Source organism: Vulpes vulpes, chromosome 16 (genome assembly GCF_048418805.1).
Source record: "Vulpes vulpes isolate BD-2025 chromosome 16, VulVul3, whole genome shotgun sequence".
In the NCBI taxonomy this organism is placed as follows: domain Eukaryota; kingdom Metazoa; phylum Chordata; class Mammalia; order Carnivora; family Canidae; genus Vulpes; species Vulpes vulpes.
This window is the reverse complement of record NC_132795.1, coordinates 6,111,606-6,124,979: the sequence shown is the minus strand read 5'-3', so window position 1 is coordinate 6,124,979 and position 13,374 is coordinate 6,111,606. Positions and strand designations below refer to the sequence as shown.

The 13,374-nt window shown below is 48.1% G+C and overlaps 1 protein-coding gene across 2 annotated transcripts; it reads left to right on the top strand.

Moving 5' to 3' along the window:
- The first annotated feature begins 3,254 nt into the window (after positions 1-3,254).
- Positions 3,255-12,938, top strand: LOC112922564 (C-X-C chemokine receptor type 2). Of its 2 annotated transcripts, none has more exons than XM_026002180.2 (2): positions 3,255-3,333; positions 9,691-12,938. In XM_026002180.2, the coding sequence occupies exon 2, from the start codon at positions 9,716-9,718 to the stop codon at positions 10,790-10,792; it is 1,077 nt and encodes a 358-aa protein (XP_025857965.2). In that variant the 5' UTR covers positions 3,255-3,333; positions 9,691-9,715; the 3' UTR covers positions 10,793-12,938. The 2 variants fall into 2 exon arrangements, with proteins under 2 accessions (XP_025857965.2, XP_072599203.1); XM_072743102.1 differs by lacking the exon at positions 3,255-3,333 and adding an exon at positions 5,421-5,914.
- Positions 12,939-13,374: the final 436 nt, after the last annotated feature.

Below are 13,374 nucleotides of genomic sequence, written 5' to 3'. Positions count from 1 at the left end.
GGGGTGTGGCCTGAAACAAGGCTGGAGATGAACACGAGATCAGATGCAGAGGCACCAGGTACCCAGGTCAGGAGACTGACTCTTTCTGAGGGCAAGGTGGGTCCTCAAAGAGTTTTAAAAGGAAAAGAGGGGATCCCTGGGTGGCTCAGCGGTTTAGCGCCTGCCTTCAGCCCAGGGTGTGATCCTGGAGACCCGGGATAGAGTCCCACGATCGAGTCCCACGTCGGGCTCCCTGCATGGAATGGAGCCTGCTTCTCCCTCTGCCTGTGTCTCTGCCTCTGTGTGTGTGTGTATGTGTGTATGTCTCTCAAGAATAAATAAATAAAATCTTTTAAAAATAAATAAATAAATAAATAGAAAAGAGCATACTTTGGGAAGTTTGTCCTGGAAGCGGAGTAAAGGATGGTTTGAGGGGGAAGACTTGAGGCAGAGATCAGTTAGGAGAATAGTTGTGGTGGTGGTGGTGGTACTAACAGCAGTAGCAGACAGTGCCCAATACCATTCTAAGTGCTTAATAAATATACTCATTTAGGGACACCCGGGGGGCTCAGTCGGTTAAGCGTCTGCCTTGGGCTTGGGTCATGGTCCCAGGGCTCCCACGAGCCCCACGTTGGGTTCCCAGCTCAGCGGGGAACCTGCTTCTCGCTCTGCCCTCTGCTCCTCCCTTCTGCTTGGGCTCTCGCTCTTGCTCGCTCTTGCTCTCAAATAAAAAAACTTTAAATATAGGCTCATTTAATCCACATGACAACACTATGTAGTAGGTGCCTCATTAGCCCCATCTTACAGATGCTGAAACGGAGACCCCTTGAGACTGAAGAACTTGCCCACGCTCTGCAATCCAGCTCTGGAATCCGCAGCTCTGGCACGCGCATTGCAGTAGTTTAGGCAGGAGAGAATAAAGTGTTGCCTCACGCTATCAGTGAAGAGGATGAGGAGGAGATGATCAAGAGAGATGCTAAGGAGATAGCCTCGTGCCAGGGGCGTGTGAGGGGCAGGCTGTTTCCGGTTGGGCAGATGCCTGGCTGGGAGGGTGGGGCCGGAATTCCAAAAGATTGGTTTTCTACCTACTGAGCTTGCAGCACCTGTGGGACCTCAGGGGAAACGCCAAGAGGTGGCTGCATGACGAGCTTGAGCCTCAGAGAGAAGTTTAGGAGGGAAGTTAGACACAGAAGGTGTGGGGGACCTTGGCACTGATTGGGTGGTCGCTGAAGCCAAGGGGGCAGGTGGGAGGGCAGGAAGCGGGCAGAGCCACCAGAAACATCCAGATTTGAGGAACAAATAGAGAACTAAAGCCACAAAAAGAGATTAAGTCTTAGGAGAAATAAGAAGAGAATGAGGGGACGCCTGGGTGGCTCAGTGGTTGAGCGTCTGCCTTTGGCTCAGAACGGGATCCCGAGGTCCTGGGATCGAGTCCTGCATCGGATCCCCCCCATGGGGAGTCTGCTTCTCCCTCTGCCTGTATCTTTGCCTCTCTCTCTATGTCTCTCATGAATAAAAAAATAAAATATTTTTTAGGGGATCCTGGGTGGTTCAGCGGTTTAGCGCAGCTTTCAGCCCAGGGCATGATCCTGCGGTCCTGGGATCGAGTCCCATGTCAGGCTCCCTGCGTGGAGCCTGCTTCTCCCTCTGCCTGTGTCTCTGCCTCTGTGTGTGTGTGTGTGTCTCTGTGTCTCTCATGAATAAGTAAATAAAATCTTTAAAAATATATTTTTAAAAAAAGGAAGAAGAGAATGAGGTCAGTGGAATTAACTGCTGCAGAGGTCAAATGAGACTTGAACAATAACCATTTCCCCATAAATACAGTAGTTATGAGGCATACAGCAGGCTGGGAGGAAATACTTTAACATAACTAACAAATGTGAGATAATATGAGTAGATAGGGTAACAGGTCCTTTTATTAACCCCAACGGAAGGAGAAATTGATACAGTCTTCTTTTTTAATTGAAGTATAGTCAATACACAATGTTAGATTAAGTTCAGGTACACAACACAGTGATTTGACAATTCTGTACATTATGCCATCCATGCTCACCACCGTAAGCGTAGTCACGAGAAGCTGGTACAGTCTTATTAACATTTAAATGTGCACAGATATGACCCAGCAAAATGATACTTCAGCTACACAATTATACAAGTCCCCAAAGACCTACATCCAAAGAAGCTTGTAACAAGACTTAAATATTCATCCATGAGGTCATTATCGAATTTATCACGATACGTCGGGTTATATAAAAGGGTAAGATAAGGGTAAGATTGTACATCGATGCTTTATATGCACTGATGTACAATAGGTCCCTAACAGCGTGTGAGGTGCAGAGTGATGCAACTAGTTAAATGTCATTTGTTTTAGGGGAAGAAGGAAGGAAAACATGTTGGTGTACGCCTGGGAGAAATTCTGGAAAGACAGACATGAGATGACACGTGAATCTAAGGATAGAAAGGGGTCCTTCCAGTTTGACTTTAGGTGTTTTTGCGGTGCCTCTATCCTTTACAATATGCATGCTTTGTTTTTATAACATTAAAACCGCTTTATTTAAGAAAAGGGCTTATTGGAGGTCGCGGCCTGAGGTCGTTGTTGGTGAGAGCTGTTTGAGCAGAGCTAGCTACAGGGGGCTGAGATGTGAACAAGAGGTGACAAAGTGGAAGCAGGTGCTCTCTCCAGAAGCCCACCCATGAGGAGGGCGCAGGGGGAGTAGTAGCTGGAGGGGTCCTACAGCAGAAGGAGGTGGGAAGGACATGAGCAAGCTCAGAGGAAGAGACAGTGGATGGGGCTGAAGGGCCAGGAAGCAAGACCCTCGAGGCTCTGAGAGGCAATGTGTCCCACAGCCAGTGCCGGAATTCACCGGAAAGAGGAGGGACATTTCTCACGCTGACCCTAGAAGGAAGGAAGAAAGTGTGCAACAAGTGCAGGCAAGTCGTTTACCGGGGGCTGCGGTTGCCTGTATCTTCCTTGTAAAGAAGGAGGAGCAGGTTCAAAATGCTAGGAGACAGAGGTGGACCAAGCACACCTCCACCTTCAGACTGGCAGCCTCCTCCAGCAGCCATTAGACAGGTAGGTGTGAAAAACCCCAGTGCTCAGCACAGAATCTCCAGGAGGATCCTTGGCCTGGAGTCAGAGTCCCAGGACTGACCTCATTGCTCCTCGGAGGGAACACCTCCCCGGGTGGGCCTCCAGGAATTCACCCTGGCAACCCCAGGTCAGACATTTCCCTGTAAAGTCTGTTTTGCTTTTTCCCCCCACCCAACAGCCCTGACTGCTCCCAAGCCCCAAGCCACAGAGGAGGTATCAGTGGCCACGCCAACCACCACAGCAACTGGAGCATCAAATAGCAGGTGAGCTGTTCCGTCTCAGGGTTCACCAAGGACACATGTCTGATGGAAGTGACTTTGCAACTTCAGTATCCTCTCTGAGTCCCCTGAGAACTGAGGTGATGAATTGCAGAAACTTAGCACTAAAGGGAACGAAGCTTTCCCCTAGACAACATGACACGAAAGAACTTTCTATAATACTGGGAGTGCTCTCCATCTGCACTGCCCTATACATATGGCAGCCAATAGTCACAGGTGGCTCTTGAACCCTTGAGAGGTGGCTGGTAGATCTGAGGAACTACATTTTTGGTTCTATTTTCACTAAATTTAAGTAGCTACGTATGTCTCGTGGCTATCCTACTGGACAGTACAGATCTAGAGCAATTGCCTCGTTTCCAATAGAAAGGTCCAGAGAGAATTGAGTAGTCCGAGCTCATCCTGCCATCAGCAGAAGAACCAGCCGGTTCTCTATTCACCCCACTATCCATATGTAGGTGGTGGGTGCAGGGGAGATGAAATCAACCTAACAAAAAATCAAGAAGCGGGCTGGGGGGGACATGTCAGATCTGAGTTCCGCTTTCTACACCTTCAATTCCATTGTCTGGGATAGAGGGGTTCCTAACGGAGCTCAGAAAGCCGAGGCTGGGATCCAGCCCCTTGCTACGATGAATAGAATACAGGATTTGAGGTCAGGTTAAAAACATCTCTTAACTGAAACCCAGTTCCCTGTGTCACTCTGATGAGGTTGCCTAACTCCCAGGGTTCGGTTTCCTCACCCAGAAAGTGCATACCTCACGACTTTGTTGTGAGAATTAAATATGTATGAATTCTCTTTCTTAAGATTTTCTTTTTAAGTCATCTCTGTACCCAACGTGAGGCTCGAACTCACAACCCCAAGATCAAGAGTTGCATGCTCCATCCACTGAGACAGCCAGGTGCCCCTATATGTACAAATTCTGAAAAAGCACTTTTCCCAGAAGCTGGACCCTGGTAGGCACCCAGCTTTACAGCTAATGCGACCGTTGTTATTTAGGCCAGAGCAGATACAGATGCACATCGAAGTCAGCTTAGAAAGCAGACCCGAAAAAAAAAAAAAAAAAAAAGAAAGCAGATCTGCTGCTTTTCCTTCCTTTGGGCGGGGGGGGAGGGTTGCAGTAGGAGGCACATGGTGGCACTAATTGATAAACGATATCAGTAATGAAGATCACGACAATAAACGCTAATGTCACGCCTGCTGTATGTCTTAAGGGCTTTCCAGGTAATCCCTCATTCGATCCTCAGGACAACCTGACGAGTTAGAGGCCATCATTGGCCTCATTTCACAGATGAGTAAACTGAGACTCAGGAAGGGGACGTCACCTGCCCAGAGTGGCTGGGCTAGCAGAGTCCTTGACCGCTGCTTTCACGCGCCTCTCTCTGCATATAACGAGCCTCCGGTCTGGTTTTAGCCGCGCCTGGCCAGGAGTCACTGCATTCTTCTCCAGCACGGGAAAGAGAGAGGTGACCAAGAATGTTTGTTCAACAGTTGGACTCCAAGGTTCTTTCCTAGGGATCAGCAGCCTGGCTGAGCCTGTGCGGGCTTGGAGCACTCTGCAGGCCCTGGAGAGCAAGGCGGAGCCAGAGGCAGGGAGGGGGTGAGTGGAGGCAGGGTGGGGGCTTGGGCATCAGTGTTCACTGTCCTGCCTGCGTTTATCCTTTCCACTGTCATCATTAGCAAATGTGACAAAAATATACTCTTAACGTCACTCAACACTGCTTTTGAAAATATGTCTGGATTTGGATAAGATGCGAATTTTTCCCAAAAGGCTTTCTTTCCAAATTAGATGGTCTTGGCTCCAAAGGCAGCAGCCTCTGCAGCCCGGAGCCCAAGGGTACAAGCCAAGGAAGAAGAGAAGTGACCCCAGAGGGACTCCTGGTCAGAGCAGGTGGCTGGGCAGGGAAGTGAAAGATGAGAGAAGTGAGTGCAGCCCCTGGGCGGGTGGTGGTGGTGGTGGTGGTGGGGGGTGTTCTCAAAGGGATGTGACCCGGAGAAGCAATCTGTGAGGTTTAAGGGTGAAGGGGGTGGGGACAGGAAGGAGGCATTAGGCCCAGTTCCATCTCTTGTCAGTCTTGCTGAGCTGCTCTCCTTCGAGATGAGATGCGAGAGATGTTCAAGAGCAGGAGAGCTGCCGGCTTCAGAGCAGGGGAGCAGCCCAAGGCAGCTGGAGTGAGGGGAGACTCAGACAAGGCAGCTGAGCGAGCCAGGGGCTGCTGAGACCAGGGCAAAGACGAGAGAAATCTGTGCCATCCTGGGCAAACCACTGCCTTTTGTGGGGGCCACAGTCTGCTCATCTGTGAAATGGAAAGATTGGCTAGAAAACAGCGCAGGTCTCTAACCCATGGGGAACTCTCCCAGTCCAGAACATGACTGGTGATCCAAGAACTGACCCAGGAATTAATTATTCAAGCTATCAAAAACATCCAGCACCCTCAGGACTCCACCCCAGAGTTAAGCAATCTAATCCACCGCTCACTTCCTCCACTCTATTCTCACCACCACCACCCTGTCAGTCAGGCACATCTGCTCTCCTGGACGAGTCCTACAGGTGAAAGGCCCAGACTCCTGGTAAGTCCTGGAACATCTGCCCTTCTCACCTTCCGGAATACCTCTTGTTTTCTGTCTCCCTTAACACCCAGCATCCATTTATCCCAGACATCTCTCCCCATCCTGGGGTGGGCTTCATTCCTCTTGAGACCTCTCTACCCCGAAGGGAGAGCCTCTGCCCCTCTTCCCTACCCTTCTCTCTGACAACCACTCAGGGCAACTTTCTGCCCACCCCCTTCCCTTCCTGACTCCACCAGCTATCCTGCTTTGTTTGGCTCGGATGGGGACTGAGGAAGGGCCAGACATTGCCTAGTAGTCCCTCCTCCCCTCTATGAAATGCAAATATGCGTAGGTGATAATTATAGAAAGAAAGAATGCTAGAATTGTATTAAAATGACTGCATTTTTTACTGCTGTGGAAAAGATTGCCTTCAGTGTTTGGGATTTGTAAATGTCCCCGTTCTACAGATAATGGTACAGCATTTTCATAAAATTCAATTAGAAGCATCCCATGCATGGAGTTTCTGAGTGGCTGTGAGTCAGTAAGGGTCTGGCCATTTCACTCAATGAGGGAATCTCCCACTTGCTCACCAAGACCATGACCAGGGGGGTCCATAGGAGTCAGCCAGCGCAAGGGTGTTTGGTTTATCACTCCTACAAGGGCCGTTTCTTTATTCTGGGCCTACAGAAAAGCTAAGAGAGCAATGCACAAAACATCAAATGATAGGAATAGATCGTCTACAGCCTGATTTCTTGAGCTCTCGAAAACTTCAGCTTACAAATACATTTCACATACGAGGTGTGATTTTTTTTTTTCGAAGCAGCTCTGTCTGTAGAGTGGAAGTAGCCTGTGGAGCTGTCCACACCCACATGGAATCCTGACCGCAGCATTCGCAAGCTGTGTGACCAGGGGCTGGTTTCTGAGCCTCTCTGTGCCTGTCCTCTCACCTGTGAATGGAGGCTACTCATACCCACCTGTAACCCTCCAGGGAGGTCATGTACCTAGGAGTACAAAGCTGACCTCAGATATGTCAACTCCCTTCCCTTAGTTTCTCCCTTTCACTGTCAACATGTCCTCCATAGAGATTGGTAAACTGAGGAACCAATGAGCATCCACAAAGCATTGTCCCCTCCTGGGGGTTAGAGGTCACTGCCCTGGCCCGTTTCTCTTTCCTGACTTCTCTACCTCCTGCCCTGACTTGCAGGGTCTCCCGCTGGACCCTCAAGCTGATGCTTCGTGCCCATGTACCTCATAGCTGAGCACTAGATCATCCAGGACGAGAGCTTTTCAGGGAAGTATCACAGCTGCTGCTGTCTGCTGATAGGGCAGTTTCGGCTGCCACCCCAGCCTCGCCTTCCCGTGGTCATTGCTCATACCAATGGGGTTCTCCTCTCTGTGGTCACAAGCTCTCTGTCCCATCATGCCCTGCACCCACTCTCAAAAGTGAGCCTTCTTTTAGATCATTTCTTCCCTTGAGAGCATCTCTGATCATCTGTCCCCAGAGGCGACCCGCCCTTGACCTTGTAACTTCACTGGACATAACCCTGGGATAAACATCCTCTTGACCATGGGACTGCAGAACTAGTGACTTGTCGCAGGTCTTACCAACAACACTGGCTGAGCCAGTTGTACTACAGCCTCTCCCACCATCGCCTTATCCTCCTGGCTAGACAGGGTCCCTTCCCCCCAACCCCACCCCCGAAACAGATCTTTCTAGATTCACAGACTGATGGAGTCTGCTCTATCTGTGGTCCCTATGGGCTGAGAAGCTGATTTAACTGGCCCCCATCACCTAGACTAAGGGTTCCATCCCTCTAGGGGAAAGGCCATTACTTTCACAGTTTCTCCTAAGTGGACTCCGCTTCCTTCTTTGCTATATGTCATCAACAGTGACAGACTTTCTTCTGCTAAAGAGAAAAGCTTCTCAGGAGTTTTGTTGTTGATGTTGGTCGTTTACTATCTGTATTTTTTAAGATTTTATTTATTTATTCACGAGAGACACACAGAGAGAGAGGCAGAGTCACAGGCAGAGGGAGAAGCAAGCTCCCCATGGGGGGACCCTGAGGCAGGAGTCGATCCCAGGACCCCGGGATCTTGACCTAAGCCAAAGGCAGCCCCTCAACCACTGAGCCACCGAGGCACCCCAGGATGAAGACTTTTAAGTCTGGCTTTTTTTTTGCTTGGAAGAATGTTTTCAAGGTTCATCCTCATTATGGCATATATCAGTACTTCGTTCCTTCTGTTGGTTGAATAGTCCATTGTGTGTGCATACCTCTATTTGTTTATTCATTTGTTGGTTGATGCACATTTGCATTGTTTCCACTTTTTGACTATGATGCTGCTATGAACATTTGTGTACAAGCTTTCGTGTGGACGTAGGTTTTCAATTCTCTTGCATACATATCTAGAAGTGAAATTGCTGGGTCATTGGTAACTGTGTTTAACTTTCTGAACAACTGCCAAACTGTTCTCCAAAGTAGTAGCTGCACCTTGTTACGTCCCCACTCCTGATGGATGAGGGGTCCGATGCTCCACATCCCTGTCAACATCATTACTGTCCATCTTGGTTTGTGACGATGATCCTATCATAGAGTGTTGAAGTAATTCTGGAACTGTTTTACTTTATATTTTTCTCTTTAACACTAGCTCCATGTTGAGGTGGGTTATAGACTGGCATAGGGTCCCAGGATGGTCATACCTTGTTATAAAGAAATGGCACGATGGTGACATATCTTGTGGTTCAAAAGGAACCAATCTGGTTTACCTTAATTTACTTCCTCTTTGGAAACTTAGTTAATATTTTAGAGTGACAGTAGCTTCCCCAGAAGCAGCCTTTGGGCTATCCCCATAATGAGGGCAAAGCCAACAGAGGTGGGTCTACCTGGGGGTAGCCTGGGGGTCCTGGGGAGTCAGGGATGGATGAAGGCACTCACTGGCAGGGCAGAAAGTGTCCCCACCAGAACTGAAAAGCCACCAAAACAAGGGTAGGGTTTCTCCCCCTGTCTTCTCTGCTTCCTGCTGCCTCTCCTCCTAGGGCTGGAAGCACACTGGCTTTCTGTGCTCACCTCCTCATGGCAGGACGTGGCTGCTCCAAGGTCCCAAGACAGTCCATTATATTTCCATGCATTTGAGGAATCAGTCAGCCACCTGCTTAGGATTTTTAAAATATTTTTTCAAACTGCACAAATATTCCCGCAGTGGGTCTCCTGCTTCCTGAAATAAAAATGCTGGGCTGTAAGTAAGCTCTCTTCTAGCTCGAGTATCCTATACCTCTATGCTGTTACCACTCAATCTGTCTTCCCATACACTTCTTTATGACTTTCAGAAAGTTGGAAAAAGGGATTCCCCTTCAGCTTTGTGGTTAAGCCTCGATCTTTTTCTAGCAGTCAAACCTAATTGATTGCCTGCTTAATCCCCCATATCAAGAACTGAATAGCACCTCATATTTCTGACATTAAATTCAGCCTCAACAGCCAGAGATGTTTACCACTGAAGAACCCAAGACATGTTCTGTAGGGATTGCTTGAAGGGAGGTTTCAACAATGTTTCAGGAGATGGTGATGTCATGGAAAGTGCTCAGAACCCCTCTGGCTTTGAAGGGAACTGTGTGCTTCGTGCAGTGCGCCATTTATCCCTAAATATGGCTCAAAATCTAGAGCCACGACTATCTCCTAATGTGAAAACTGCTTCCATGTAACACATAAGCAAGGCAGAGGATCCCGTCTGAGGTTCATGGACCAACAGGCTAGAATCTGGGGAGACGTTATTGTGCAGTAACTCTCATCTCTCTTCTCTAGGCCAGGATTTAAGCTTCCCTCCAATATGGAATACATTAACTGGGATAATTACAGCCTGGAGGATCTCTTCGGTGATATTGATAATTACACTTACAACACGGAGATACCCTTAATTCCAGCAGACTCTGCCCCATGCAGGCCAGAATCTCTGGACATCAACAAGTATGCTGTGGTTGTCATCTATGTCCTGGTCTTCGTGCTGAACCTGCTGGGAAACTCCCTAGTCATAATGGTTGTCTTATACAGTCGGGTCAGTCACTCTGTCACCGACGTCTACCTGCTGAACCTGGCCATAGCTGACCTGCTCTTCGCCCTGACCTTGCCTATCTGGGCTGTCTCCAAGGTAAAGGGTTGGATCTTTGGCACATCCCTGTGCAAGATCGTCTCGCTCCTGAAGGAAGTCAACTTCTACAGCAGCATCCTGCTGCTGGCCTGCATCAGCATGGACCGCTACCTGGCCATTGTCCATGCCACACGCACGCTGACCCAGAAGAGGCACTGGGTCAAGTTCATATGCTTAGGCATCTGGGCCCTGTCCCTCATCCTGTCCCTGCCCATCTTCGTCTTCCGCAGGGCCATCAATCCCCCCTACTCCAGCCCAGTCTGCTACGAGGACATGGGTGCCAATACAACAAAATTGCGGATAGTGATGCGGGTCCTGCCCCAGACCTTTGGCTTCATTGTGCCCCTGATGATCATGCTGTTCTGCTATGGGCTCACCCTGCGCACCCTGTTTGAGGCCCACATGGGGCAGAAGCACCGGGCCATGCGGGTCATCTTTGCTGTCGTGCTTGTCTTCCTGCTCTGCTGGCTGCCCTACAACCTGGTCCTGGTCGCAGACACCCTCATGAGGTTCCATGCCATCGAGGAGACCTGTCAGCGCCGCAGTGACATTGGCCGCGCCCTGGATGCCACCGAGATTCTGGGCTTCTTCCACAGCTGCCTTAATCCCCTCATCTATGCCTTCATTGGCCAGAAGTTTCGCCATGGACTCCTCAAGATCATGGCCTTCCATGGGCTCATCAGCAAGGAGTACCTGCCCAAGGACAGCAGGCCTTCCTTTGTGGGCTCTTCTTCAGCGAACACTTCTACTACTTTCTAAGCACCCCCTGCCCCGGTTGCAGTCCCTCGGGGCTCTCCCTCGCCATCAGCATTCCGTGCCAAACCTCATGTCCACTGGCTGTTCACAGTCTCTGTGTCAAGGCAGCTCCCAGCTGTGGTTCCAGGGAGTTGCTGGGGCCACGTCCTTTTCAGGCCCATTGTATGGTTTAGGGAGCCTGCCCTGGGGCCCCACCCCTTACTATAGCTACAGTGTCAGCTGCTAGAGCTCACTGAGCCCACAGCACTCTGTTCTCTGAGGCAGCTAAAGATGTTTAAAATACATCCTTTTACATGACACCAGAAAGTTCCTACCATTGGGAGCCTTTAGTGGCAAGTGGCATTAGTAGCTGCCCCAACTCTCCCTTTCTTGCTTGCCAGCAAAGCCCTCCTCCCTTGAGAGAGGCTGAAAAGGACAGGTACTCACTTCTAAAGACTCCCTTAAGCTAGGAGTGGCCTTGTCATTCACTTCTGACTGCTGAGCTTTCAGGACAATGGTGTGCTGGGAAACAACTCTCCCGGGGGAAAGAAATCTTGGTCTGTAGCATTTGCCAGGTGGCCTGGTGTACATGCCCCCACCACGGTGATTTCAAGGGTTTTCAAGTGTTTGGCAACCAGCTCACAAAAATCTAGGAAATGTAATGAGCTGCTTTCACAAGCAGGTACAAACTGGCTTCAGCACACCATTGCTTAAGAGGAAGTCTACTGGGGCCAGGGACTCCTGGGAAGTACTCCTGATTGAAAAAAGAAACGCATACACACACACACACACACACACACATCCTTGGTTCATTCTTGCCTTTGAATATGGTTGTAGGATACGATGTGACAGAGAAGTAAAAAGTGTGCTCAACTCACTGAGGCAGATGGAGCGGGTGAGGACAAAGAGCCCAGAAGGAAACCTAAGCATAAATGGTCAAATGATTTTCAACAAGGGGCACCAAGAGTATTCAATGGGGAGAGGATAGTCGTTCAACAAATGGTGTTGGGCAAAGTAGCTATCCACACACACAGGAACGAACTTGGTCCCTTTCCTTACACTGTCTACAGCAGTTAACTCAAAATGGGTCAAAATCTACACATGAGAACTTTAACTATAAAACTTTTAATAGAAATGTAGAAGAAAAGTTTTATAACATTGATTTGGCAACGATTCCTTGGATATGACACCAAGCAAAGAATAAACAGAGAACTGGATTTCATGAAAGTCAAAAACTTTTGTGCATCAAAGGACACTATCAACAGAGTGGAAAGGAAAATCACAGAATGGGTGAAAATATTTGTAAATCATATATTTTATACAGTTTACTATCTACAATATACAAAGAATTCCTACAATTCAACAACAACAATAAAGACAGATAATAACAAGTGTCAGTAACAATATGGAAAACGTGGTGGGACCCTTGTGCACTCTTGGTGGAAATGTAAAATGGTGCAGCCACCATGGAAAACAGTGTCTCAAAAGATTAAACATAGAATTACTATATGATTCCAGAAATTCCATGTCTAAGTATATCCCCAAAAAAACTGAAAGCAGAGACTCAAAGGGATGTTGGTACACTAATGTTTATAGCAGCATTATTCACAATTGCCAACAGGTGAAAACAACCCAATGTCCATCAAAGGATGATGGACAAACAAAATGTGGGATATACATACAAATGGAATATTGTTCAGTCTTAAAAATGAATGAAATTCTGGATGGATGGATGGATGAATAAACCCTGAAAACAGTATATCAAGTGAAAGAAACCAGAAAAAAAATAGTGTATGATTACACTTACTTGAAGTACCTCCAATAGTCAAGTTCATAGAGACAAGAAGTAAAACAGTGGCTCCCAGGGACTGGACAGAGGGGGAAATGGGAAGTAATTGTTTAATGGGTGCACAATTCAGCTGGGGGCGATGAAAAGTTTCTGGAGATGGATAGGGGTGATCACTGTACAACACTGTGAATGTGTTTAATGCCACTAAACTGTACAGTTAAAGATGGTAAAAATGGTAAATTTTATGTTGCACATATCCTAGTACAATGAAAAAAAAAGACAATTTTTAGCAACTGAAGTAACTGTGGAACCATCTACCTATAACTTCTTGTTCAGGAGGGATAATTAAATGTCTTTTGTTTTTTTCTTTTTTTTGTGTAAGCCACTTTGAGTTGCGTATTTCATTACTTACCACAAAAAGCACCCAAACTGCTACAGAGAAGTCAGGCAAGGGTGAACAGAGGTCCCGAATGTACATTTATTTACAATTAATAAATCTCTTTGCTGTTTATTGAGTACACAGAGAGAAGGACTGAAGTCGAGAGAGAGCCCAGCCTTTCTACCTCCTTCATCCCCAGCCCAAGCCTGTAACCGCTGGCCATATATTATGGACCGCTGGGTCCCAGGATCATCTAGTGCTTCTTGTGTCTTTGGGTGAAACCATAGTCAACAGTGTCAAGGGTGAGATTAGAAGGGTCAACGTGTTTACCAAATCAGCAGGATTGGGGAGCAGGACATCAGAGAGCTCTGCTGAGCTCAACCAGCAACCCCTACTTTGAGTCTTCACTCTCTCCTCTCTCCCATGCAAAATTCTCTC

Coding starts and splice junctions, on each gene's coding strand:
- LOC112922564 (XM_026002180.2), top strand. CDS start 9,716: ATGGAATACATTAACTGGGATAATTACAGCCTGGAGGATCTCTTCGGT.